General features: G+C 36.7%; 3 protein-coding genes and 1 long non-coding RNA gene across 6 annotated transcripts in view; 3 read left to right on the forward strand and 1 right to left on the reverse strand.

Annotated features, from left to right (window-relative positions):
- Positions 1-18048: 18048 nt before the first annotated feature.
- Positions 18049-18336, reverse strand: LOC140981589 (uncharacterized). The gene is made up of 2 exons (XR_012176108.1): positions 18192-18336; positions 18049-18149 (listed from the first exon to the last, which is right to left on the reverse strand). It is a non-coding gene; the product is annotated as an uncharacterized lncRNA (long non-coding RNA).
- Positions 18337-18339: 3 nt separating this feature from the next.
- LOC140971303 (uncharacterized) lies at positions 18340-26214 on the forward strand. Its single transcript, XM_073433510.1, has 7 exons — positions 18340-18487; positions 18801-18927; positions 24651-24710; positions 24803-25123; positions 25200-25412; positions 25929-26021; positions 26155-26214. The coding sequence occupies exons 3-7, from the start codon at positions 24660-24662 to the stop codon at positions 26212-26214; spliced, it is 738 nt and encodes a 245-aa protein (XP_073289611.1). The 5' UTR covers positions 18340-18487; positions 18801-18927; positions 24651-24659.
- Positions 21982-24544, forward strand: LOC140981569 (uncharacterized). 3 transcript variants are annotated; one of them, XM_073448001.1, is made up of 4 exons: positions 21987-22577; positions 22688-23319; positions 23422-23703; positions 23793-24544. In XM_073448001.1, the coding sequence occupies exons 2-4, from the start codon at positions 22865-22867 to the stop codon at positions 24502-24504; spliced, it is 1449 nt and encodes a 482-aa protein (XP_073304102.1). In that variant the 5' UTR covers positions 21987-22577; positions 22688-22864; the 3' UTR covers positions 24505-24544. The 3 variants fall into 3 exon arrangements, 2 of the variants coding, with proteins under 2 accessions (XP_073304102.1, XP_073304106.1); XR_012176107.1 differs by lacking the exon at positions 23793-24544 and having other exon boundaries at positions 21982-22577; positions 23422-23569; XM_073448005.1 differs by having other exon boundaries at positions 21987-23319; positions 24174-24544.
- A 100-nt stretch (positions 26215-26314) lies between the features above and the next one.
- Positions 26315-27934, forward strand: part of LOC140981580 (uncharacterized) — a 2843-nt gene continuing 1223 nt past the window's right edge. The window contains exon 1 of the mRNA XM_073448012.1: positions 26315-26603. Coding sequence (XP_073304113.1) covers positions 26445-26603 — 159 coding nt within the window. The 5' untranslated portion in view covers positions 26315-26444. The remainder of the gene's footprint in view (positions 26604-27934) is intronic.

Raw genomic sequence — 27934 nt, forward strand, 5'->3', positions numbered from 1 at the left:
TCTGAAGACTAATTTCTTTATTTTGACAGTCCACCATGGCATGGTTTTTAGCTAACCAGTCCATTCCAAGGATGATGTCAAACTCAACTATATTGAGTTGAATCAATTCCACTTCAAAAGTTTGTTTGCTGATACCAATTTTACAGTTTCGATACACTTTGTGTGTCTCAATTATTTTTACTCGCCGGTGTTGCCACTCTTAATGGTTCATTAAGAGTATCATGTTCAAGTTTAAGTTTCTTAGCAATTCTTCTAGACACAAACGAGTGTATAGCACCACAATCAAACAAGGTATATGCAGGCATTTCATTGAGTAAAATAGTACATGCCACCACTTCATTGGTGTTATCAGCTTCCTCCTGAGTTATTGCGTACACCCGCACATTAGTTTTGTTTTCCTTCGGTTTGATGGGTCCCGTCCCTTTGTCTTTGTTGTCTGGGCAGTCCTTAATCCGGTGACCCACTTTACCGCATTTGAAACACGCACCTGTTTTCCGATAACATTCTCCAATGTGCTTCTGTCGGCATGTATCACACCACTTTCATTCGATATTGCCAGCACTGTTGAAATTTACTCTTGGAGGTCCACTTGAATGATTCGGCTTCTTGAAGTTGGAAACATTTTGAGCAGATTTGCTGACCAATGATCTCTTGTTCCTATTTTCCTCTTCACGGCGCTTGATATCTGTTTAAGCGCTCATCGCCACGCCCATCAGATCAGCAAAATTATTCGGCTTGAATACTGCTAAAGCCGATTGAATCCGGCTGTTCCGTCCTTTCTTAAATCGATGCATTTTCAATGTTTTGTCAGACACGATTGTTGGGACATAAGTTCCCAGATCGTTAAATCTGGAAGTGTATTCTATCACTGTCATGTCTGGGGTCTGCTTGAAGTTTTCAAATTCGTTCAACCTCTGCAGACGAAACTCGGCTAGGTAGTATTGTTTCAAAAATTCTCTCTTGAAACTCTGCCACGTGATTTCTTCTACTTCAGCTAGAGATGGTGACACAGTTTCCCACCACTTTCGTGCTCTGTCTTCTAGAAACGGTGTTACATATTCATAATGGTATTTAATTCCACGCGGTTGGGGTTCCGGTGGTGGCTGGATAGCGTTGGCAAGGGGGTTCACGATTCCTTGCAACGTGGCGGCTACAATGGTAGCTATTGCCATCATATCTTCTTGACTGAGATTCGCTCTCGGTGGTGGTGACGGATCTTCATTTTGGTTGGCGCCACGAGGGTTACGGTTGTTTCGGGGTGGTCTGCCTGCCATTTCCTATAAACATGTATTTTATTAATTTATTTGCCACGATGTAAAATCAAAATAATTTCATAAATTTTGAAATTCATAAAATCAAAAAGTTTCAAAACAAAGGATTAATCACATAATTCTAAATACAGTCGATGCCTAATCTAGAGTTCTCTCCCTACTCATCTATGACCTCACCGTCTCTTACTGCCTCATTAATCTCTTCTTCTTCAATAGGATTTTCTTCTTGGTTAGCTTCAATTTCTTCCAAGAGTTCCTCCATATTGATCATGTTATTCTGTAGCTGATCAATTTGATTTTGCAACTGTGTGTTGTGGTGGTCAAGGTTGTTTACTTGCTCTTGAAGCTCCTGTATTGTCGATTGGCTTACTTTTTCAAGGTTGTTTACTTGCTCTTTTCCATACTGTAAAAATCCTATCTTGAGCTTTGTTTAACTCTTGCTTGATGATCTCGTGACGACGTTCCGACTCTTGATGATAGGCAGCATAGCGTCTAACGTCCTCGCGTAGTCTCTTCTCTTCCTCTCTGGCTTCACGAAGATCCTCCATCATGCATACATTATTCCCATCCAACTGGTAGTTGTCTCTCTCAAGTTTTTCATTTTTTTCTTTCATTGTTTTAATTTCTGTCTCCTTTTCCTGAATTTGTTTTTGAAGTTCATTTATAATGCCTTGAAGATCCATATTTGTTTTCCTATAAAAAATTACAATTTTTCTGATAGTATACTCATCCAATTTTAAATATGCAATAAGATAATAGAAAGTTTCATTTAAAAATAATTCGGTACATAATATTTTCTTAATCGCAATTTCACTACAATCCAGATACTTTTATTAAAATCTTGATACTAATCTAGTCTATCATCTCTCCTCCGTCGCTGTCGCTGTCACTGTCGTCTCCGGCCACCTCCATCGGTGCCTCCTCCTCCTCTGCCATGTTCTCTACCACTAGATGCAATTAGTTGTTCTGGTCTTGAAGCTGATCCATGGTTCTGTGGAGCCTTGAAAAGTACCGCTCTTGCTTGGCGCTGAAATCCTCCTGACGCTGACGAGCCTGAGTAGCACGTCCTCGCTCTATCTCCACTCTCTCCAGCAAATCCCTGTTGAGTGAGGCTAAGCACGTGATGCGAGCTGAATCAGTCGGCATTTGTAGAAGTTGGCTCTCAGTCAAGTCCAAGTGATGAGCTAATCGCTGTACGTCAGCCTCCAGTATGTGCTTAATCTCACTTAGTTCTTGCTTTTCCAGTCTTTCCTTGGCCAGTTGCGATTTCAAGGTCGCAATTTTCCTAGTCTGATTATCAATCGTGAGCTAACGCATACGAAGGGCAGCCTGAGCACGGGTACATGGGGCAGCCATTTCCTAGAATAAGTGGAGGAAAAATATCAGAATCGTATAAAGGGTAGAAAGGTAAAAATAATAGAAACAAAGTTGTCGTGGAAAGTTCTCGATACTAAGGATTTCCGGAACAATTGAAGGGACAGATTTTTGAAGTGTTCGAAAATTAGGGAACAAATGAAAGTTGGACTCAGATTGGGATACACTATAATTTTACCAAAATATGACTTCATCAAATTTTGTCTATCAAAATCCCAGCTGGATTATGAACTGGCAGCTCTGATACCACTTAAATGTCACGCCCCGTGTCCGAAGCGTCAGTGACATCCGGCATTGTTTAACAACTATTTGAAAACAATTAAGCCTCATATCGAATTGCCAAAAACCAGTCTTTTTTCATAAATAAAACATTGTCTTTACAATGACAATAGAACAACAATTACATCAGCGTTTTTTGCGGAAACGAAACAGAAGGAAAGAATAAAAATCTCAATTCTTGGGCTTGACTTTCGATCACCATCCCTAGAACGCTTCCTGCTCCTCCTCATTCATATGTTCTTCATTTTTATCTGAAATTTGTATGGGGTGAGTGTTTTGGAAAATACTCAGCAAGTGGGGGGTCGATCGATTTCCAAAAATACATATAGAACTTAATCTGTAAAACATTTCTTTAACAGACTTTCAAAACTTATTACCTTTAACTTACAGAAACGAATCGAATATGAGACAGAAGTTAAGAGATGATTCATAGAATTTCAGAAACAAATCAGATCATTTCAGAACAGACACAACAACCGTTACTCATCTCATTTCCATGGTCAAATTGTCCCCAATATGTTAGTCCTCTAAGGGGTGAGGCCAGAACACGATTTTATACCCACCGATGGGGGCCAGACAGAACATGGTTTTATACCCACCAATGGGGGCCAGACAGAATATGGTTTTATATCCACCAATGGAGGCCAGACAGAATTACAATTCTCATCTCATTTCAAATTCGAATCATAACAGTGCAACAAGAATTCAGAGTTTACCAGACAGAACGTATCAAAACTTTCAGATATCAGAATTTCAGACGGATTCAGCGGAATCAAAGAATTTCGAAACATAGAAGAAAACACATAATCGATCGAAATTTTAAAAGACGGACATCATGCTTTTTCAAAAATGAAGACACACATACATGCATGTTGTAAAGGCCTAAAAATCCTTACTTGAAAATTTGCGGAAAATTTAAAGTTTTCTTTTAAAATAAATGGAGTGCCTCATTCATACCAAAAACTGATAAAATATTTAACGTTCAAAACAGCAGCGGAAGAAATTATTACTTGCCAAAATAACAAGTTAAAGTATTCAATAACTAATAAAATATTTGAGCATCAAAATGGCAAGTGCTGAAACTGAGGTCCTCGGGTGCCACTACTGCCGACTCGAGCTAGCTCACTGGTCCCCGCCCTCGATCCCGACATCATCAGTACCTACAACAATCAAGTCTAGTGAGTCTAAAGACTCAACATGCATATATCGTAAATAACGAGTAAATATAGTAAAATTGCATGGGAGTAAAATTTCATGTCATGAGGCATATCGTAAAATGTCGTGTCATGATTAATTATAATACGTGCATAGCTGAACTGAAAATCATAGTGAAACTGTTTGCTCCTTGGAGCCCTGTACTGAAATAGCATATAATAATTTTCTGTGAGATTATGGTCTACGCAAGTGGTCCCTGAACTGAACTGAACTGAGCTGACCGATACTGGTGACCGGACCGATACTGGGGATCGGATTTACGTCTGATCAGACTACTGCCACAGTACTGGGTGAAACAACTGAACTGACCGGTAACTGGTGACCGGGCCGATACTGGGGACCGGACTTAAGCATGATAGTAAAGTGACCACAAGCAATATCGCATAAATCTCAAAATTTGTATTTTTGCACGTAATATAATTAAATAACTGAATTAAATATCCTGTACCCATTTTACTGCTTGGATTGGATCGCTCCCAGGCTCGCTGCAACCTAAATATGCCATGAAAAATATGCAATAGATTTATGGGACCAAACTATACAATAACCTTAAAAAATGTGACAATTACGCCTACCGACTTCGTATTAAATCATGACTCCGAGCCAACCCGAACCAACACTGAACCATCATGTAGTCATGATTAAAATACGTCTAAAATGATCAAATAATGCTCCTAAAATGGTGAGGGCCGAAATCTAGGTGAATGGAGGCCAAAACATGAAACGCTCTTTCGAGAGTCAATTTGGCACATCGCACCGTAAATTCTCGTACGACCTCAAAAATGATCCGAATCACGAACGGTCAAAAACATGACCTTCCTAACTCGATGAGGCACTGTCCAGTCCAAGGCCATGGGCTAAAAGCCAACCAAGAACCCGGAACACGCCTCTGAACCGCGACGTCGCTTGCTGTCAAAAAAAAATACAGCAGCAGCGTCTTGATTCCTTGCGTCGTTTGCAAGACTTTTGGCCATTGGGGCTTGAACCACCGACCAGAGCCTCTCAACAACATCCCAAGGAATGATTTGAACCATGGCTAAGGGCCCTAGGCCAGCCACAATTCGCATCACACCAGCAACAACCGAAAAGTTCCAACCGAGAACCAATTCTGCGCGTCGGGGCATTGTTCTTGTTTAGCTGTCACCGATCGTTCGAGTGGCCATTTAATTGACCAAGACACGATCTAGACATCTAGGGGCATGGTATGAACCGTGGCTAAGGGCCATAGGCCAACCAAGATCCACACCATTCCACAAAAGTCGAAACACACATGCTGTCAAAAATGATAAGCCGAAGGGTGCAGGGGCTGTTCTTGAGTATTTTGTAAAAACCGATTAACCAGGGACCAAGCCACCAAAAGGGCAACTTAGTCACGTCTTAGACATACTAGGGAAGTGATCTAACCATGGCTATAGGCCTTGGGGCAGCCATGATCAGTTTCATTTCCCTTTTGACAGCAACTGAATTTTCGAAACACAAATGGAGAGCAATGGGGAGTTGCTGTCATTTTCTTGATCTCCAGCGTACATGAGTTTAAATGAATAGACCAACATGGTCCTTATGCATCCTATTACATGTCTAGATGTCGCCTTAGGAGCCTGGAATCGAACCAATACCTGAAACCCACAAAACAAAGCAAACCGTGAAGCTTGTCATGAAACTCAAAAAAAATCTGCATCTTTATTTTCGAAATGTTCATGATATATTTCGGTTTTTGGCAATTAAAACATGATCATGTAAGGTTTAAAAAACATAATACGACTTGATTGAAGAGTCAAGGAAAAATATATGCATGCCTGGTTTCGTTTGAAAGAAAAACGAAAAGAACGAGACGATCCGGCGCGGAGGAGGTGGAGTGATCTTCTTTCCTTTTCTTCTACTAAATTTTCTCTCTAGTTTTAGCTATGTAACCCACGGTTTTTTACTCTGAAAAAGCTCTCTGATTTTGTTGGATAGGGGAGGAGAATATTGGTTAAGGGAGTGAGGGAGGTGAGTGCAAAATATAGGGAACAAATCAAGACCAAGTCTACATTTTTTTGAAATTTGAATTGTTGGTTGCTATCAAATATTGTTGGGGTGTTATTAGAGGTGAGTGGCCGAATTCCTCATGCTATCAACACTAGGATAATGCTTATTAGTTAATTAATTAAGGTTGCTCAATAATAAAAAAATTAGCATGCTAAAACAACAAGGAATGGGTCAAAGGGTGAGTTGGCATATCAATGTTGCTTAATCATCTAAGGGCCGAAAATTCACTAATAAATGGAGGGGAAATATTTTCTAGCTAGTAAATTTATAACCCTTAAAAGCCTCACTAATCCTTTAATTAATTTAGTGAATTATCCCTTAATTATGGAACTTAAATAAACTTATTTCCTACTCACTTCAAGTTGTATAAATAATTCCTTAAACCTTCATTTAACTTAAATTAACTTACTTGCTAGCTAAAATAAATTCTGGGAATGTTTTCTAAATCTTAAATTTTATCTCAAAGCTCCAACTCCAGTCCGGCCTCACTGAATTAACTGAAATGATAAAGTTAAACTACTACGTAAAATAATTAAATTTAAATACTCATGCAATAAAAAATCATTTTAATTTAAATACTAGAATTATGCATGACTTATACGTAGTCTAAGTTACGGGTTCTACACATGTCATAACTTATATATTCAAGTTTTAAAGTACAAACGAATATACATAGCAAAAACCCACTTACAGTATTATGAAGGTAGAACCGAAATTTGTAGATGTTGACACGAAGTTTCCTCTCGGATTTCGGGCAGCACTTCGACTTATAATTTGAACAGAACACTCTTATTATTTCAGCAGCACTTCGACGCGAATTTTTGATCGCCTGCACTGCAAGAACTTCCTTCCTTTTCCTTGCTCTCATTTGGCCGAAACTTGAGGTGTATTTTTGGTGTGCTTTTCCATCAAGATGTGAGTGGTATTTATAGTTGCAAATGTGGCTTTTCATCCCCCCCCCCCCTCTTGGTCGACCACTTGGGCTCCAAGAAAGGATTTTAATGTGATCATTATGGTGGTCAAAGTAATGCCAAGCACCAAGAGTCATTCCTTGCAACATAAATGTGTCCTGGTCTCTTAGCTCCTCCCTAAGCTCTCTCATGGATTATCTCAATGGTCATTTCTTGCATACTTAATTTGTCTTAACTTTTAGCTCATTCATTAGCTTCTTCCTTGGTTATCTTAAAGGTCATTTCTTGCACTTTTAAATTGTCCAAGCCTTTAGCTCATCTTTTAGCTACCTTTTTGGTACTGTTAGGACAAGCTTGGTTGAGCTGCTTTGAGCTAAAAGATCGAGTCCTTGAGCTGGGGTTTTACTCCCCCAGTGATAACTCTTCGATGGATGCGATTACTTGCAGCTTGGCCTCCCGTTGAGTTAGTCTCCAAAATTTGAAGCCATTTCCTCGAGTTAAGTTAGCTGAAATCTAAGTTCATATTTAATTTCTATAGTTAGAATGAAAATTGTTGAGCTTAGAGCTTCGTTTAAGCTAAATTTTAAGTTTGTATTTCTTACGTGATTTGCTTCGGATCGAATTTTCCGGGTTCTCACAGTCTATGCATTGTAGTCAGGGATTCACCGCTTACCTTCGGGTCTGGATATCCTATGTGATCTCCTGTGTTTGTAGTGTGAAATCTCTGATCATAGTGTTGGTGGTAATTAAGAAAGGGTTTTCTTTGATTACACCAACGATGCAACTATTACATGACACATAATATCGATTCTTTGTCAACTCTCGATATACCAATGGTTGTCGAATCGGTCGGGATATAGGAGATGAAGGGACCGTACTATACGCTAACCATAATGGAATGGTCTTTGCAAGCAATATCATTTGATACCTAGAGAATCATGTAAGCGATGCTGCTAGGTGTTTAACATGATTGGTTGGGTACTATCAGACTTGAGTTTTGGCGTTCTTATTATCAATGAGTTGATAAGTTAGAATGGAGCAACTGAGGTATGCTCATATAAGGACATGTTTAGTCCCGAATCACATTGAGATGTGAACCCACTGCTAGTTGTATCATTGAACCATTGAGGGTCACTCAAGTGCTAGATTTTTAGATCCCGTTGAGAAGAAAAATAGTTCAATGTGTTGAACGACTTATAAAAGAGTTTATAAGCGCAAAAAAAAAATAGAAGTATGACTTCTTTAAGAGAATTATGGGCAATGTAAATTTTAATTTGTGGAAGTGTTCCTAAATAAAAAGTTGGCCCAAATAAATAATGTATTTGAAAATTGTGATTTTCATAAACATTATTATGGACTTAAATAAATTAATTCAAGAGTTGAATTAATTAAACACTAATGGACCTAGTAGAGTCCAAATAATTAAATTAATTCAAGTGTTGAATTAAATAAATAACATTGGGTCTTGTAGAGCCCGAATGAAAATAATTATTTAACTAGTGGGTTTGAATAAATTCAAGTAAGATTTAATTGATCTCAAATGTGTTTGAGATATTAAAATATTAGTCCATGGGCCTTATGTATGTTTTTTGACCTAAACACATGCATGAGGAGGTGAAGAGTTGGGAGACAACTTTTTCAATAAAAAAGGCATGTCTCTCACATGCACTTTAACTTTTTCAAGCACCAAAAAAATTTCTCCCCTTCTCTCCTCCAAGCTAGTGACCAAAACTTCACACCCCAAAATTCTCTCAATTTCGCTTCTTCATTTTGATGATGAGAGCATAAACTTCTCAAAGAAAAATACTCTACTTTTTCTAGTGTAATTGTAGAGTGGATCTTTGAAGCTATTGGTGGACCTAATTTGAAGGAAAGAATCCTCTTGAGCAAGGTGTGCTCTTGGAAGCTCGTCGATTGGGTCAACCTTCAAGAGCTAAGTTGTTACAACTTAGTTGGAGCCAATAATCAATCCTTGTGATTGATAGGTAAAACCCAAAACACACTATATGATTTTGTGTTTATTTGTTATTTGCTATACATCTAGTGGGGTGCTTGGTTTTGATATTTGAAAAATATGATTTTGAAACTTCCGTTGTGCATCCGGACACCCATAAAAGATCCTCTTTTAGGGTTTTGCAGGACCGTCAACTATTTTCCAAGTTCAGTAAGTGTGAGTTTGTTTGAACATTTCATGTTCGCAATCTTGATTTTGATTTTAACAAAACTTGTTATTGTGTTTCTAACATATTTACTCAAGTGTTAATTTATTAACACAAGAAGCAAACTGAAACTGAATTCTGCACAAACTAAATTCTAGCAAGCTTCGGTTTTTTGATGATATCTCTCAGCTGGATGATTCAAATGACAATCCGCAAACTTGACAAAGTCTAAATCTCTCAGCTGGATGATTCAAATGACTGATCAGAAAATCAATTTGGAACAAGTCGTATTTCACATCAGTTGGTCAAATTCGCATGTTATTAAGGTCTAACTGATCGCTGAATTACCGAATGGATTGCACGAAAACAGTAATCAGTTGGGATGAGCAGTTGTGGTATTTTTGTCAAATCTCTCAGCTCGTTTATTGGAATGAAGCGATTCAGTATGCGTTGGAAAGAAAGGACAGTGATCTACAAATCATCTTCAGAAAACAAAGTCTGAATCGAAGCTTAAGATGCTGATAAATGACAATGAAGCTACTGGTTCTACACAAACTGAAATCAGCTAGGCTGATTTCAGTGCACCAACTGAACTAAACCGAACCAGCTGCTGACCAACAGAACTGAACCGAACCACCAGCTGACCAACTGAACTGAACCGAACCACCAGCTGACCAACTGAACTGAACCAAACCACCAGCTGACCAAATGAACTGAACCAGCTGCTGAACAACTGAAACTGAGCCAGACCAGCTGATCTGAACCAAAACAGCTGAGCTGAACTAGTTAACCACTCAGGAAAATATTAAACGAGGCAAATTTGACTGTTGCAATTTCAGAAACAGCACAAAAACTTTCCAAACGGTCATATTCTTGTGTCTAATGTATATATCATTGTTGGATCCTATAAATACAACATATTGAAGATCAAAAAATGGGTTTTTAAGATGATTCAAAGCATGGGCAGTTAGCATGAATAAATCAGCTAGTTGAGAGCACAAGCCCTTATGTGATGATACATTTGAGATGTACACTGTAACTGATAAATTCCTCACACACAATCACTCACACACATACAAGAGAGTTCAACTTCAAAGATTAGTTGAGTGAGTCTCGCACAAAGACAATAAACTTGTGTGTGTAGTCTTTGCATATGAGACATTAAACAATATGCTGATTGTGAGGTGCTGCCTACAATCTTGAGAGCTTGGAGTTTAGTTAGACAGTAGTGTAAGTCCTAAACTGAGTGAGTTTGTACAAATAGTTGTATAAATCAAAGTCTTCTAGTGAATCCTTCCCCAGGGGAAGAAGGGCTGACACAGGAGTATTTGAAGTCTCCGATCATCCATAAACAAATTTGTGTCTATTTGTTTATTGCATTTAATTATCATTTCTATTGTTTTACGGATGCATTGTTGAAGCATTTTATTTGTTCTTCAAATACCAAATTATTGCATACAAAGTATTTGATAAAATGCTTCAGCAAAATTTTTTTTACTCATTCAATTTGCATATATTTTAAATTCTTTACAAAATATTTAATCGGTTTCTACAAAGGATTATTTCAAGTGTCTTCCGCTTGGTTTGAAAACCAAACTCTATTTAATTCATCGGTGTTCAATATTTCAAGAACCGAGCTATTGTAGCTCAACGATTTACCCCATAACCGATCCTATCAGAGTTCTTGCTAGACAGAGCGGCATTCTTGGGCCACATCATTTCTCGTGATGGATTGGAGGTTGATCCCAGTAAGGTCGAGGCAGTCCGAGATTGGCCAGCGCCTAAGAGTGTGACAAGTATCCGCAGTTTCTTAGGGTTGGCTGGGTACTACAGGAAGTTTATTCAGGGCTTTCCTTCTATTGCGGTGCCCATGACTACCTTGACAAAGAAGAATGTCAAATTCATTTGAGGATCAGAGTGCCAGGAGAGTTTTAACATGCTAAAGTAGGCATTGAGTTCAGCGCCAGTTATAGCTATGCCATTAGGGCAAGGGGAGTTTGTGCTTTATTAAATAATTATGTTCAATTATTTAATATATGGTGTATTTAAGTTTGATTTTTGAAAATGGGCCTTGGGTGGGTATTTTTACTCGTCGGGTCGTATTTTTAGCTGGTACGCACATTTTAGTGAATCGGGAAACTTTTTGAGGGCTGAGGCAATATTTTTAAAAACGTACCTAAACAAAATATTTTTCGAGAGTTTTATTGGGCATGATGGGTTAATTTAATATTTAATGGGCATAAAACCCTTTTAAGTCACTTAAACTTTTAATTGTGGCCCATTAGTAACTTAATTACAATCTAAACTAAACCCTAAACCTTTTTTTAATGATTGGCAGCCCACCTCACATTTCAGCAGCCACTTCCCAACGTTTTTTAGCTGCATTCTCTCCCCTTCACAGCAGCAAGCTTCGTCCCTTCAATATTTTCAAGAAAACGTCTCCCCCGCCTCTCCGGTTCATGTCCCACACGTAGATATTCAAGCTTTTGATCATATAAACGCTAAGGCACTACTATATCTCTTATTTCTCTTCATTCACACCAATATTATGCTGAATTATATGTAAATGCATGGGAAATTATTTATATATATTGAGGTTTTGTTTTATGCAAGGATTTGACATGAAAATGCATCTTTTTTGCTTCATTCTCACTTTTTCTTGCACTTGTGCAAGTGGCTGCCAATTTTTATGTTGCTAAGGTCTGTACACGTCGAGTAAGGGGAGAAATTAAGGCTGAGTCGAAGCTTGGTTTGTTTTAGGAGAGGGCCGATCGAGTTCCTTGGGTTATGTCTTGGTGGGGTGTGTGGATCGGGCGATGGGACTTATCCGATGGTGAAAGGGCCGAGATAAGCCCTGGAACAGACCCTGGTGGGTCTAAGACATGGCCTAGGAGGGCTCGAACACTGCTGGATTTAGCCAAGTAGCCGATGGATCAAGATGAGAGAAGGTTGGCTCGATTGGTGCGATCTTGGTGGCTAGAGAGCGTGTGAGTCATGCAACATACATGGGGCAGGGATGTTGGGTTAAGTAGGTCCAGGAGAACCATAAGGTGTGCTAGGAAGGGTTGGTCCAAGGCTGGCCCAAGCCGGTAGGGACTAGGGTCGAGAATTTGTAACTTTAGGGTACTAGGGTTTGGAGATGTTTTGTGCAAAAAATTTCATCGACTTTCGGGTACTGTTTTGAGAGTCATAAAGGGTCTGAATTAAGTATTTTAGAGGCTGGTCATGTAGGTTTAAGTCACGGTTTACGTAGGAAAAGATTTGGTTAAGTTTCGGGTTGATTCGAGTTAAAACCGGGACCCCAGTCAAAGTTTTAAAACGAATTGTGTAATTTTTGAAAATGGCTCAATTTTACGTATAACAAATGTTTTTAATTATGTTTTAGTATGTTTTAAGGAGTTTGGTAAGCCAAAAATTTTAATGTGCAGGGGTAAAATGGTCATTTTGGGTTTATGGTCATTTTGCACCTGAGTCTAGATTTTAGTCCTGGCTGCGCCCGAAGCACAATTTGACATGTTTATTTAAATGTTTTGTATCAAGAACATGATTTTTAATGAATTATGGAAAATGTGTTGCATGCTTGATTTTAAGAAAAATTACGTATTTGCATGATTTTTATAAGTGATGAAAATGACAATGTTTTTGAAGGATATGAATTGATTGTGACTGACGATATATGTATACGATGATTATGAGGCCTAGGATCAGTGGATGGGTAATACTGTAACACCCAGACATTCGTATGCTTATGATGTAAGGTAATGATTATGATTAAATATGTTCATTATTCTTTTTATGGTTTATTATGATGATCGTTTGGGATATATGATGTAATTGTTATGGTTTATGGCTTCAAGTTATGATATAAATGGTAATGAATGATATAGAATGGAAAGAGAATTGATGGGTAGAATAGAAAGTCAATATTGAGCCAAATAGGTAATGGAAGTGCTGAAACGCTATGAAACTGTGGCAGTAGTTGTGGTTTTTAGCATAATTTTTTGTATTGTGATCCAAATTGAGGCCACTTCCATTTGAAAGATAAGATATAAGGCTATAACTTTCATGTTTTGAGTTTTGTTCAAATCTTTAGGGAAGATGAGCCAAAATTGGCCCGAAGTGTATCATGCGTTTGTTTGTTCCTGCAGTAACACATGTTAGGAGAACGAGCATAACTCTTTATTCAGACCTTCAAATGACATGAGGGCAATTGGGGATGCAAGCCAAGACATAGAGCTCCAACTTTCATGTTTACCATTTTTCCTAATTATGAAGGAAAAAGGCATTTCCGGAGCACTCTTTGGGGTAGCTGTGCGCACACTACAAGATAAAAGGCCTACGACAACGGTTTTTCCCCGTTGTCGTAGGCCTTTTAAAACCGTTGTTCGAAGCCCTGTGGTTAAAGGGTGTGCTCAAAGACAACGGTGAACAACCGTTGTCGTAGACGTCTAAAGACGACGGTGAAAAACCGTTGTCGTAGGTATATAAAACCGTTGTTAAAGGTCCTGTGGTTAAAGAATTCGTTGAAAGACAACGGTTATGGAGTGTTGTGGTAGTTAAAATTTGCGAAGGTTTTTAAAAAACCGTCGCAAATTAATTCGCGACGGACATCATCGTTAACCGTCGCAAAAATTAGCGACGGTCGTAATTTAAACTGTCGCTAAATAGCGACGGTTTAATACACCGTCGCTACATTTAGCGAAGGTTTTTTATAAATTTCGTCGCTAATTTTAGCGACGGTTTTATTGGCTTTCCGTCGCTAATATATTCAGTAAAATAAAAAAAAAATTTCACTTTTAATATTTTAATAAATATAAAAAAAACTCACAATCTAATATGCAAACTATATTTTTGATTTATAGTCGAAAATACTATATTTTTTATTTTAAAAATGTATTAAATTTTAAAGAGAAAATCGAAACTAAAATTGTGTAAGGGAGAAAAATTTTAAGTGTAATGAAGTGGTATGGTAGAAAATGGACCGAGGGTGGGGATATTTATAGACATTTTGCGACAGTTTTGACTTTAACCGTCGCAATTTGCGACTGTTAATTTTCTAACCGTCGCCGATTTAAAATTAGCGACGCTTTTACATAAACTGTCACTATATTTAGCGACGAATATTAAAATTGTCGCTATATTTAGCGATGGATATTAAAAACCGTCGCTAAATATAGCGACCGTTTGGTATAAACTGTCGCTGATTTTAGATCGGCGACGGTTTTATCAAAGCTGTCGCTAAAATTAGCGACAGTTCTTGTAAAACCGTCGCTATCTTTAAATCGGCGACGATTTTACTTCAAACCGTCGCTATATTCTGCGACGGTTATACTTTAACCGTCGCAAGATTTAAATTAGCGACAGTATAGTATAACCGTCGCTAAATTTAGCGACAAATTTACCTTAAACGGTCGCAAAATGTAATATTGACAACAAATTTATAGAAAAACCAGTTGCAAGACAACGGTTTTTTATAAACTGTTGTCGTAGCTTGAAGAAAAACGCTAATAGACAACAGTTTTAAAACCGTTGTAGTAGAAAAAAAAAAAACGCTCATAGACAACGGTTTTTTAAAACCGGTGTCGTAGATATATCAAAGACAACGGTTTTAAAGAAAATGTTGTCTTCGAGCGGATTTTTTTAGGCTACGACAACGGTTTTTGTTAAAACCGGTGTTAAATGTAAAAAGACAACGGTTTTAATAAAAACCGTTGTCTTTGATGTGTTGTTAATGCTGATTTTTCTTGTAGTGGCAGAGCGCGCCTGAGCGGTAAAATTTGATCGCCCGAGCGCACCTGGATCAGAAATTTTGTGTTTTTGTCGGAGAGGTCTGCGCTAGGGCGATAAGATATGACCGCCCGAGCGCCCTGTACAGTGGAAAGCGTGTTTTGGGTATTTTAAGGTATAAAATCGATTGAGACTTCATTTTTCCTCACTTTCCTTCTCTTTCTTTCTCTTCTCCATCTATTTCAAGCTAGGGTTATTCATCTTCTTATTCTCTCATTCAATCAAGAAATTAATCTTCAATCCGAAGTTGGAACTTCATATTTTTAGTGAAAGAAGCAAAGGTAAGTGGTTTTCTTCTTGTTCTTGAGTTGTTAGATGGTGAAGTCGGGGGATGGTAGTTGTGATTGATGTATTGGATTAAATGGTAATTTCAGGTTATTATTTGGGTGTTGATAGTTAGTTATTGGGTTTATTGTTGTAGGATCATCGTCAAGATTTAGGAAACCAAGTGCTCCAAGTGTTGTAAGTGGAATCATTTCTTAATTGCATCACATGATCCTATATGTATGTGTTTTGATGATTTTATGACGTTAATTCCTTTCAAATTCCTTTCATGATATATATATGTCAATATATATATATGTATATATATATATATATATATATTTGATAGTGCAATTATATGCATTTGTGAATGAAAGGAGTTAAACTTTAAATGATGTCTCTAAGGTGTTCGATAAAATGCCTGAATGAAGTTTTATATGATCGAATGATTGGATTGATAGTGATAGTAGCGGTGTTGCCTCTGGAAATTCTAAATCCACAATATAATTGGCCAATTAACGATAAAAACATGTGCTCTCTTATAAGATGAATTTTATGCAGAGGTACATGTCCCTCCTATAAGATTCGTTTTTACGAATAGGGTTAGCAATGAATGAACTATCTTATAAACTATCAATTCTTCAGTTAATCAATGAAGTGAATATCATCCCTATGTATTGTTGTATTACGATTCTTGACGGATGATATTATTGCTATTTCGACATACATGATATGAGGAGGTTAATGTTTTCAACAAAATGAAATGGAGGATACATTTTATGTTTGACAATAAAATGATATATATGTATATTTTTGTATTGATTCCATTTGCTGAGTTTTATACTCATTTCAGTAATTTTTATTGTGATGCAGACACAGGTAATAAAGACTGATCATCCCTGAGTTGTCGAAGCGAGAGAAGGGAATATTTCAAACTTTGGAGATAGTGTTTGGATGCTATTTTTGATATGCTAAGTTTTTGGCTATTTTGGGAAACATTGAAAATCATGTTTTGTTTTTGAAGTAGAACTATGTGTAGTTACTATATAAACTGATATCTGATTTATATGAAAATCTTTTGCATGTGTTTTATGTGTTGCTTGAGGCAGGTGGCATGTCCTAATTGCGGGGAGATGCAGCCCAAATTTTTTAAAATTACATCTTTTCTCCAAATTATATTTAAAAACTTCCGCACTGATTATGTATTTTAGTCACGAGTGTTACAAGTATTTTCGCTGATGTCCGACAGCCGCTGGGTACCACAGTTATACGTAGATGGATTCATCGTATATAGCTGATACGATTAGAGCTAATACGAAAGTCACAACTAACGAACTGAATTCAAATAAATGTAAATGTATAAGTATATGATGATATGATGAGCTGTTTTGGCACGCATGCTCTTATGACATGTTTACGTTACATTTTTAAGATCATGAAACATATTTTATTACAGTATTTTTCACTGTTGCTTGTTATGTATATATATTTGCTATTATCTGTACAAGTGTGTTGAGTCTTTAAACTCACTAGGCGTGTATGATACATCATGTTGATGAGGAGGCTGGAGGTGCCGAATTCTGAGTAAGCAGGGCTGGATGTGCGCACATGACTCGAGGACCGTATTTTCCGCACATCACAATTTTATGAGCTTAGAGAGGAAATGAATATTTTTATACACTGGTTTTGACATGATGATTACTAGGATTTTTAGTGATTTAATATCTACGTTCTTGTTGATGGCCGAGTTGGAAAATTTTTATATGCAATGTTTTATTTGTTATTTAATTACGATTATTTTTCAAAAAACATATTTTGCAGCAGTGTCGCTTGCATGCACAATTTAAAAGAGTTTTGAAAATAAATTTTTTTTAAAATAAATTTGTAGCATTTTTAAGGAGTAGATGTTCAACTAATGTGGTCGCGGATGCCCTGAGTTAAAAGCATGAAGTGATTCCTCAGTTGTCGGTACAAAGGCCGTTGCAGGCAGAGATTATGAGGTTTGAGCTTGCAGTGTATGCCAGGGGCGACGCCCCTAGTCTTTCTACCCTGACAGTACAGCCGACATTGAGAGACAGGATTCGAGCAGGACAGACTTCTGACGAGCAGCTACAGAAGTGGAGATAGAGGGATGAGTCTAAGCGCCTGAGGTTGTATATAGTTGAGGACAACATAGTCAGATATTATGACCGACTGTGGAGCCCTAGCGGTGATTTCCTGAGAGCGGATATTATGAGAGAGGCCCATAGCGCCCCGTACTCCATTCTTCCGAGGAATACGAAGATGTATGAGGATCTGCAATCTCTATATTGGTGACCGGACATGAAGCGAGATTTCTTGCGTTTCTTGTCTTAGTGTTTGACGTGTCAACAGGTTAAGGCGGCACTACAAGAAAAATGTTTTTTGCGGCACGACATTAACGGCGTGCATTAAAAGCACACCGTTAATGTAATTTTTAAAGGCGTGCTTTTAAATGCACGCCGTTAATGTGATTGCACCTTACAACAACCACGACGTGCAGAACAAAAACGTTGTAAATATATTTATCAACGATGTACCGGAATGCACGCCGTTAAAGTATTTTGTTTCGACGGCGTGCATTAGGTACGCTGTTAAAAATCATATTTACGGCACACAATGCATGCTGTGAGTATTGGCAATAAAATTATTCTTTACAATTGAGAAGGCGCCAAATCTCCTTATAATCGCGCCTCTCTTTTTTCCCCATCAAAACCCTTTCCCATCAGACGCATACGGTTCTTTCTCATCGTTCATCTCCAAATCCTCAATCACTTCTTCGTAATTTTTCATCGCTCCTCCACCTAGCTTCAATCATCGTCGGCTCCTTCTACCACCGTCGTCTCACCATCCGCCTACGGCCAGCCTCTTCGGATTCTGTTTACACGACCTATCCAAACTCCGTCGCTGCTCCATCTGCTATCCCATCAGACGACGCCCAAGCTGCAACCGCGGGCCACTCGCCGCGACCCTCCATGGTCGTGTGTTTGCCTTGGTTACGCCTTTCCAAGCACTTTGCTTGTTTANGTCTCACCATCCGCCTACGGCCAGCCTCTTCGGATTCTGTTTACACGACCTATCCAAACTCCGTCGCTGCTCCATCTGCTATCCCATCAGACGACGCCCAAGCTGCAACCGCGGGCCACTCGCCGCGACCCTCCATGGTCGTGTGTTTGCCTTGGTTACGCCTTTCCAAGCACTTTGCTTGTTTATTTTTTTTCACAAGTAATCAGATCGATTTCGCTAATCTCTCTTTCTGTCAGGGTCTTTAGCCGTTTCCCAGAAAATCTGTTTTCCTCTTGAATCCTTGTGGGTTTTGCTGGTATGGCACAGTAGGTGGCCAAGATTGAAGGTTTAATGAGGAAAATAGCAGTCTTGATTCATTTGCTCTGTTTTTGTCACATATAACTATACTCTCCAAATTGATTAAACTTGACAGACGATCCGAGTATACTATATTGGTAATGGAAATGTTTTTGCTATTATTTTTGCAGTTTACTTGAAACCATTGATCTGATCCTCCAAGGTGCCCAGAATCTTGTTGCCCCCATAAAGAGCAACACCCCAATCTATTCGTGGGGTCAATTTGGTTAATTGGTTCTGAAAACCTTTTGTCATTAGGTTCGTGATCGTTGTGCATGTCTTTGCTTTGCTTACTCTTGGGATTGATTTGCTTATCTTTATTATTGGGTAGTTGGGATGGAGAATGTATGGAAGGCTATAATTTACTGATTTTATAACCTAAATGATTGAGTAGGTTTTAATTTATTAGACCATTTGTGTGTTTCTACTGCCACCACTTAACTCCCAGCGAGTCCTTAAGCTCATTTATCTTCTTTTGCAGCCTACGTCGCTGGAGAATAGGTACTACCTTGTTTATATGTCTCTGATTTTATTTTCCTACATACGCATTTAAACATTGGAATATCTACAGCATTGTAGAAGTGATCTTTACCTGGGGCTCTATTGTTATTTGCATCACTTGTGTGTCACGTAGATAATTTCATATCATTATATGTTTTTGTCCCCTCCCATTTTAATGTAATCCTCACAAAAATCTTTGCCAGCCAATCTTGTCTCCTTCCCTATGCCACATATTTGCATTATTTATGTGTCACATAGATATTTTACATGATAATAATTGGGAAAATTTTTAAATTTCATCTTTAAAAGTGGTTGTTGGGGTTTTTGAATACGGGTGAAATATAACTATGAAAAATGATTAATTATTGCCTAGATTCATTGATCTAGTTACATTTGTATGAGTTGTTAGTTCGATCAAGAAAATTCTTAATTCTTGATCATAATAGCATCCTTACACGATAATATTTAACAATAATTTTTACATCAAAGATGTATTTTGTTTTGTTGAAGAATGATCAATATATAATAATTATGTAATATTGATGTTGCATTGAAGAAGCAAATGTGGTAGCTTTATTCCTTCTCCCTGCCTTTGTCCTACAAAAATTGGGCCCAATTCACAGCATATTAGCGTATATTTGAGCTTTATTAGAATATGGAATAGTTCTAAAGAGAGGGCCAAAAAGCAAAGCATGGTCTAAAGATATTTGCTTTAGATCTTCCACTTCAAAAATAAAGATAAATATGTGATCCTTCTTTCTTTACATTGAAAAGAGCTCTCTTGTATTGCACTAAATAAAAAGAACCTCCTTAAAAGTCGAAAAAATCGACACCCTTCATGCATGGGAAAATGTGATCTTGGACTATGAATGAATGCTTTTTTGAAAAAGAGATTTATATATGCTTGTTTCCTGTGGTTCATCTTTGTTGATGCCTTAATTTTTTTTTAAAAAAAATTGGTTGCAAATTGTCGAGAGAGTTCTCAAAATTACACGAAGAATGCTTCTTTCCAAAGTAGCATGAACCAAATCCAAACGCATAACCATTGCATTATTTGTGCTTATGACAGAATGTACCCAAAGTTTGCATTTAAAATGACAGAATTATCTAGAAGTGACACAAAAATTGCATATTAATATCCATGACTACGTGGTTTTAACACATGACAGAATTATAGTAAAAGAGAAAAAAATGTTTCGGACAACATTAGATTCCTAGATTTGGTTTTACTGTTAAAATTGGATGCATTCTTTTTCACGTAAGTTAATGAAGTTGAAAAAAATAGATTTCATATTCATAAAAGCATGCACTTCCCATCCCCTGTCTCCACAACCTATGGGCCCATTAATGATGCATGTTATTGAAAGAATTTATTTTTCTTATCATAAAAGAAATAAAAATAAAGACAAATAAAAAAGAAGCATTCTTTTCATTTTTTTGATTCGCAATATTAATTGTCCTTTTGAAAAATCACATTTCTTGGTGTTGGTGCTATTCCTTTTCCATATATTAAGTGTATTGCTTGATGAATCTTTTGGTTCTAAATTTTGCATTATTGGTCTTGAATTTATGTGGCTAATATTAGAGCTAGATGACAATTAATTTTTTTTGGATTTGAATTAAATCTACTTTAACAATTTAGTGGCTAGTTTTTAATATTTATGGCAGAAGTTGAGGTTATATTTTTATTCATTTTCTCATTTTATTTATGAAGTAATGAAAATAATTTGAAGTCATATATTAATTTGAATGTTAAGGTTTGGGTCATTTACGAAATGGATAAAGAATGGATTCATTTGCCTTCAAGACTTTTACCCGAGTATGAAGAAGGGGTTCAAAAATTTCTTGCACAAGCCAAGGACTACGCCAAAACACGTGACGTAATATTATGTCCTTGCATACGTTGTAAAAATAAGAAGTATATGACATTTGACAAAGTGTATGAGCACTTAATATTCAAGGGGTTCGATCCTTCTTACACGATTTGGTTCTTCCATGGTGAAACTGATACCTCACAATTTGAAGGTGAAGGTAGTTTAGGAGGAGTTCAAGAAGCGGATGATGAAAGTAGAGAGGCATTTCACTTATATTGGGATGCATTTGTCTCAGATGAAGAGGTTGGACAAACTACGTCTGACGCAAGAGATTATGAGTTTACTGATTTATTAGAAGATGCAGAAACTCCTCTCTTCCCTGGATGTACGACTTATACAAAGTTGTCAGCATCTGTCACATTATACAATTACAAGTCTACCAATGGTCACACTGACAGTAGTTTCAATGAGCTCCTTAAGATCTTAGTTGACATGCTTCCAGAAAAAACCACACTTCCACAAAGTGTTTACTCGATGAAAAAGTTGTTGAAACCATTTGATTTAGGATATGAGAATATTCATGCTTGCCCAAACGATTGTTGTCTATTTAGAAAGGAGCTCAAAGAATTAGACTCATGTCCAAAGTGTAGTTCCTCAAGATGGAAGGTGGACAAAGTTACCTTAAAAGTTCGTAAAGGAGTTCCTGAAAAGGTGCTAAGGTATTTTCCTGTGATACCAAGATTTAAAAGGATGTTTAAATCAGAAGAAATGGCTGAAGATTTGATTTGGCACTCCAACCACAAAAGTGAAGATCATATGATGCGTCATCCAGTTGATTCAGTAGCTTGGGATACAATAAATCACAAGTGGCCTGCTTTTGCATCAGATCCTAGAAATCTTCGTCTTGGTCTTGCAACAGATGGATTCAACCCTTTTGGTGACCTTAGTTCTAGATATAGTTGTTGGCCGGTTATCTTGGTCAATTACAATCTTCCTCCATTGAAGTGCATGTCGAAAGAAAATCTTATGTTAACATTACTAATACCAGGTCCAAAGCAACCAGGAAATGATATAGATGTATACTTGGAACCTCTTGTGGAAGATTTGAAGGAGTTGTGGGACATAGGTGTGGAGGCATTTGATGAATTGAGCAAGTCAACGTTCAAGCTGAAGGCTATCTTGATGTGGACAATCAATGATTTTCCAGCTTATGGAAACCTAGCTGGATGTGCCACAAAAGGAAAATTTGGATGCCCAATATGTGGTGAAGACGTTTGTTCTATGTGGCTTAAGTACAGTAGAAAGTTTTCATACTTAGGCCACCGAAGATTTCTTGCTCCTGATCATCCATTTCGTGAAAAAAAGAAGTGGTTTAATGGAAAAAAAGATAGAAAAGGAAAACCGAGGGCTTTGACTGGTTTAGAAATTCTCGATGCAGTAAAGGTCATTGAAAATGACTGGGGAAAAAAAAAGAGTCAGAATATCAATAATGCAAAGAGAAAGAGAAAGACGCATGATAGTTCAAAAAATGTACAAAAATCAGATCAAATGTGGAAGAAGAAGTCAATTTTTTTCAGTTTGCCATATTGGAGTGTGAGTTATTTTGCACTATATTCATCAAGTTTTATAAATTTGTTTTTTTGTTCATAAATTTTTATGAATCATGAACTAATACTATGAAATGTGTTAATTGTTATGTGTAGGGACTGCTGCTACGTCATAACTTAGATGTGATGCATGTTGAAAAGAATGTCTGCGAAAATATCATAGGCACATTGTTAAACGTGAAGAAAAAATCCAAAGATGGTGTGAATGCTCGCAAAGATTTGATGCACTTAAACATTAGAAAATAATTGCATCCTCAAGAGAAAGGGGAAAATATGTATCACTTGCCTGCTGCACCTTACACATTGTCTAAAAAAGAGATGAATGTATTTTGCTCTAGATTGAAGAAAATAAAGTTACCCGATGGCTATAGCTCAAATATTGGTAACTGTGTTTCTTTAGAAGATCATAAGCTTATTGGGCTGAAATCTCATGATTGTCATGTTCTAATGCAACAATTGCTATCAGTAGCATTGAGAAGTCTTTTACCTAAAGGTCCACGTAGTGCTCTATTTCTATTGTGTGCATTTTACAATGAATTATGTCAAAGAGTGTTAGACAGGAACCGTTTAGAACAACTCGAGGATAATATTGCTGAAACTCTATGCATGTTGGAAAGGTACTTTCCACCCGCTTTCTTCACTATCTCGGTTCATTTGACAATTCATTTAGCAAGAGAGGCTCGCTTGTGTGGGCCTGTCCAATTCCGTTGGATGTATCCATTTGAAAGGTAATAAATACTAATTTATTTTTAGACAAATATTATGTTATACAAATCATGTGAAATTTGCTACAAACACTAGTTTCATGTGAAATTTGTTTTTTCCTCAAGATTTATGAAAACACTTAAAGAGTATGTGAAGAACCGAGCAAGGCCAGAGGGTTGCATAGCTGAGTGTTACCTTGCAGAAGAACGAATGTTATTTTGTAGTGCCTATATAGAAAAAGCGGCTGGTATTGGTATCCGTTCTAACCGGAATCAGGATTTGGACAACGGATTAGTGGAAGGTCGCCCAATTTCTCAAGGAAAAGAAAAAATTTTAGAAGACCATGTGTTGCAAGCTGCACATCGATATGTGTTGTTCAATACTGCTGAAGTTGAGCTTTACTTACAGTGAGTATAGTTAATTACATATCATATTAGCCTTTGTCTATTACATAATTCATATATTCTAATAATCACCCTTTAATGATTTTAAATAGGATGCACATTGAGGAGCTGAAACAAACAGATCGTCGTTTCTTAATTAATGAAACATTGTTACAGAAGCGACATATGGAAACATTTGCTCAATGGTTATCAAAACATGTTTTTGATAACTCATCAGACAGAATTCAATGGCTAGCACATGGTCCAAAAAAACATGTCATATCTTATATGGGTTATATTATAAATGGATATCGATTCCACACACTTGATGTTGAAAGGTCAACACAAGATAGTGGTGTTTCGATTGAAGCAGATACTGTTTGTCAGTCTAGTGCGAATGATTATTCACATACCGTTGGAAGAGTATTATACTATGGAGTTATACGAGATATTGTTTTACTAGACTACTATTCTTTCAAAGTTCCTGTTTTTAGGTGTGATTGGGCAAATCATGAAACTGGAATCAAAATGGAAGATGGTTTTACACTGGTCAACTTACACCAAGGTCTAAGAACTTTTGAAGGCGATCCTTTCATTTTAGCATCACAAGCAAAACAAGTATTCCATTCTAGAGACAATGACGAATCAAACTGGTATGTGTTGCTGAAAGCGCCGCCTCGGGGTATGCATAACATGAATTTGCTTGAAGAGGAAGCCTATACATCATTCACACCTCTTGATGTGTCCACACTTGAGATTAACATCACTGAGAAAGAACCGTATGCGAGAAATGAGTGTGAGGGAATTGACGTGACTGATCCGTGATTGAAATTTTCGGTTGTAGAGTTCGTAGTTAATTTAAAAGGTTTCATTACAATTTTTTTACTATTGCAATATATTTGTCTGTTTTCTTTTTATTTTCAGCGAATTCTCATGTTATATTACATGTTTGACTATCTCTTCATATACAGCATTAAAAAATGAGCAGATTGGGCCAAAAACGCAGCAAGGTATCTGTAGGTGAAGTTCAGGTGATATTTTATTATTTTGTAGATTTTGGTTTATTTTAATTTTAATGAAGTCTCAATTTTACATGATAATATCTCTTTGTGCTATTTTGTAGGAAAATGTAGCTAATAAGCTATCGAGAGTGGACTCCAACACTCCACCTAATTCATCAGAATATTTGCGTGATAAAGACCTAGTTGATGACGCCAAAACTAATAAGAAAAAAGGACGAGGTCCATCAAAGTTTAATTTGGTTAGTGGCCAACAACAGCCCAAAGAACTGGAACTTAATGAGTTTGGACAGGCAATTGGAGATAATTCGGTCAAGTACGCCACTTTTCTAGGTTGCATGGTAAAAGAATTTGTGCCATACAAATTAGATCGATGGAATGACTTAGACGAGGAAATGAAGAATAAGATGTGGTGTTGTCTTCAGGTAATACTTATCATTGTTTTTTTATTCCTATTTTATTACAATATGTAGAAATATTTTTATGCTTCTTAATGTGTAGTTGAACTATAAAGTTGAGGAGTGGGAGAAACATTCAATCTTTCAAAAGTTAGGTAAATTGTGGCGTGATAGAAAGTCCAAACTCCAAATACTTATACGAGAAGTTGATGATGTTCGAGTGGCTTCACAAGATCTTTGTCTTTTGAAGCCTGAATTTATGGATCAAAACCAATGGGACCTGTTTGTAAAGAAGACACGATCATCACCATTTCAAGTAAGTATCTATTCATTGTTATGGATTTTTGACTGTTTGATACATGCATATAATTGTTATGATTTTCGGGCTTAAATTTAATAATTCCAAGAAGTAACGAAGCGCACAACAGATAATGTTCTTCTTACTGCATCACTTGGGAAAAACAACGCTCGAAATAACACTAGCTAGAGATCATAGAGTACTTTGGAACTGAGAACTCGAAATCCGAGGAAACAGGGGCCTCTCTATAGATGTTTTCGAGCTTGATTGGGGGCTGTTGATCGGCAAAATCGTTAGAAATTGAGATTATTGGTGAAACTTAAAATATTCTAACACATAACACCACTAGATTAATTGGTTGACTGCTGTAAGACTTCACCTTTAATCCTTTATAGTTATTTTTCTCAAGTGTCGCACTTATTTTTTATGTATCATCTTAATTTTTTAATTTTTCATTGTCAATGGTTTATTTATTTAGCAATCATGTGACTAATCAATTATATATGAATATGTTATATGTTTTTTTATTTCCAGGAAAAGAGTGAAAAATTTAAGGCAATGAGAGGAAAGCAAATACACAACCATACAATGAGCAGGAGAGGTTATGCCCGTTTGGCTCACATCATGGTAATTGTTATTATTTGAAAAACCTTATGAAAAGTTCTTCTCTAAGTTTTTTTATTTTAAATTGTAATTATACTTTTTTTGAATTATGTTCCTAATGAATTTTTCATATATTTCTATATGCTTCTTACTCAAGGAGAAAACAAGTTCTGCTGATATACCAATTACAAGAAAAATTTATGTAAAAAAACACTGATCAACTTAAATTCATTATTTTCTCAAAAATTATTTGTTTGTTATTTNAAAAATTATTTCTGTAAAAAAACACTGATCAACTTAAATTCATTATTTTCTCAAAAATTATTTGTTTGTTATTTGCAGAGAGAAATAGAAGAATGTGCACCTGAATCTCAAAACACTACTAACATTGCTGAGGATGCAATTAGCCTTGTATTTGGGAAGGAAATTCGAGGTAGAGTGCGTGGAATGGGCTTTGGAGTTACACCTTCAAAAGTTGGAGCATCTTTGCAACAAAATGGAACTATTAAACAACTTCAAAGTATGATGCACAACCTTCAACAAGAAGTGCAACAAATGAGGTCCATTGTTTTCCAAAATATGAGGCAACAAAATGAGCAAGAACAGGTTAGTAATTAAACAACAATAAAATAATTTGTATTGATTTTGTTGAGAATTTTTGTTTAGTGACCTACGATTTTGTCTTCATCATTTTTTTGTTTTATTGTTGGGAAGAAAAATGGTATAAGTTTCACTAGTCTTATTTAGTTTACTTTAATTTCAAAAACATGGAAAATTGCAAATATTATAGTGCGTGCAAAGTTGGTCCATCTACTTGATTTAGACTAAGACTCCCCAACGGTTTCGTGCGTATATAACTTGGCAACATCCGGGAAACGGCGGAAATATGTTTCCATGCTTTCACATTCTATTGGAATAAAATTAGATGGTTCTTCAGAATTTTAGAAGATGGGAAAATTTATTAACAAGTTTTGAGTGATTTTGCTCTTGTTTTCATCTTCTGTTTCCGGTGTTGTGCCTATTGCTTTGATCTTTGACACACCCAGGAAGCAAAATCAAGAATTTGTCGAAATGTTATTTTTTATCGGAGTATTTGATATCCAACCAAACAGGGTCTTACAGCAAATTGCATGTTCCTTTCGTTTTTCTGTGTTGACTTTATTTGTATATTTGCAGTAGTGGATAAAGGAAGCCTTGCCTAATTATATATTATTGTGAATAACTCGAAATCGTCTTGGTCTTTGTCAACCTTTATTTTATTTTGCTTTTTATCCCTTTTTTTTTAATGTTCGGTTCCAGGTTGGAACTGTTTGGCCAGCTGAGATATCTCTTTTCCTGTACCTAAGGAGACTACTATAATTTTCTTGAACTATAGTTTGGAATGAAAGAAAGTTTCGTAGAATAAAAACGAAAAGAAAAAAAAAACAGTCGTTAATTTCGCGTTAATTAATCTTGTTTGCTGGATTGAATAACGAATCACATATTGTGAACTAATGGGCTAAAGGAGAAGTCTTTTGGAAAGGGGGACTTTATAGGAGATAGGGTGTTACCCGTTCAATAGGAAAAAAAATCAAATTTTATCTACGGATTTTCTAAAACTCCAAGTCCTCCCTTGTCCATCCTCGGTTTCCGTTTTCAAAATCCTGAGCCATTGTGACCTTTCCAGTCTTGATCAGTTTTGTATACGTTTTGCAATAAGCACACCACAAGTGTTCTATTTGGAGGAAATTGATATATGTAGATGTTTTGCAAGGTTCAATATTTGAGTTATATTGTAAAATCAGCCATTGTACTTCGAATATCCGGGCTGCCTTTGTGGTGTTTTTTTATTTGGTAAAATGTTAAATAAATAAACCATTGACAATTTCTTTTCATTCGGACTCATCTAGTCCTGTTCTCAGAATATACATGTAGATGACATAAAAATGCATTATGTT

Source organism: Primulina huaijiensis, chromosome 1 (genome assembly GCF_012295235.1).
Source record: "Primulina huaijiensis isolate GDHJ02 chromosome 1, ASM1229523v2, whole genome shotgun sequence".
NCBI classification, from domain to species: domain Eukaryota; kingdom Viridiplantae; phylum Streptophyta; class Magnoliopsida; order Lamiales; family Gesneriaceae; genus Primulina; species Primulina huaijiensis.

Bases quoted from the DNA above. Each gene is read 5' to 3' on its own strand.
- LOC140981569 (XM_073448001.1), top strand. From the start codon at position 22,865: ATGTATCACTTGCCTGCTGCACCTTACACATTGTCTAAAAAAGAGATG. The intron at 23,320-23,421 runs GTAATAAATACT...TTTTTCCTCAAG, and splicing joins TGGATGTATCCATTTGAAAG to ATTTATGAAAACACTTAAAG. The intron at 23,704-23,792 runs GTGAGTATAGTT...GATTTTAAATAG, and splicing joins GAAGTTGAGCTTTACTTACA to GATGCACATTGAGGAGCTGA.
- LOC140971303 (XM_073433510.1), top strand. From the start codon at position 24,660: ATGAGCAGATTGGGCCAAAAACGCAGCAAGGTATCTGTAGGTGAAGTT. The intron at 24,711-24,802 runs GTGATATTTTAT...GCTATTTTGTAG, and splicing joins TATCTGTAGGTGAAGTTCAG to GAAAATGTAGCTAATAAGCT. The intron at 25,413-25,928 runs GTAAGTATCTAT...TTTTATTTCCAG, and splicing joins CACGATCATCACCATTTCAA to GAAAAGAGTGAAAAATTTAA.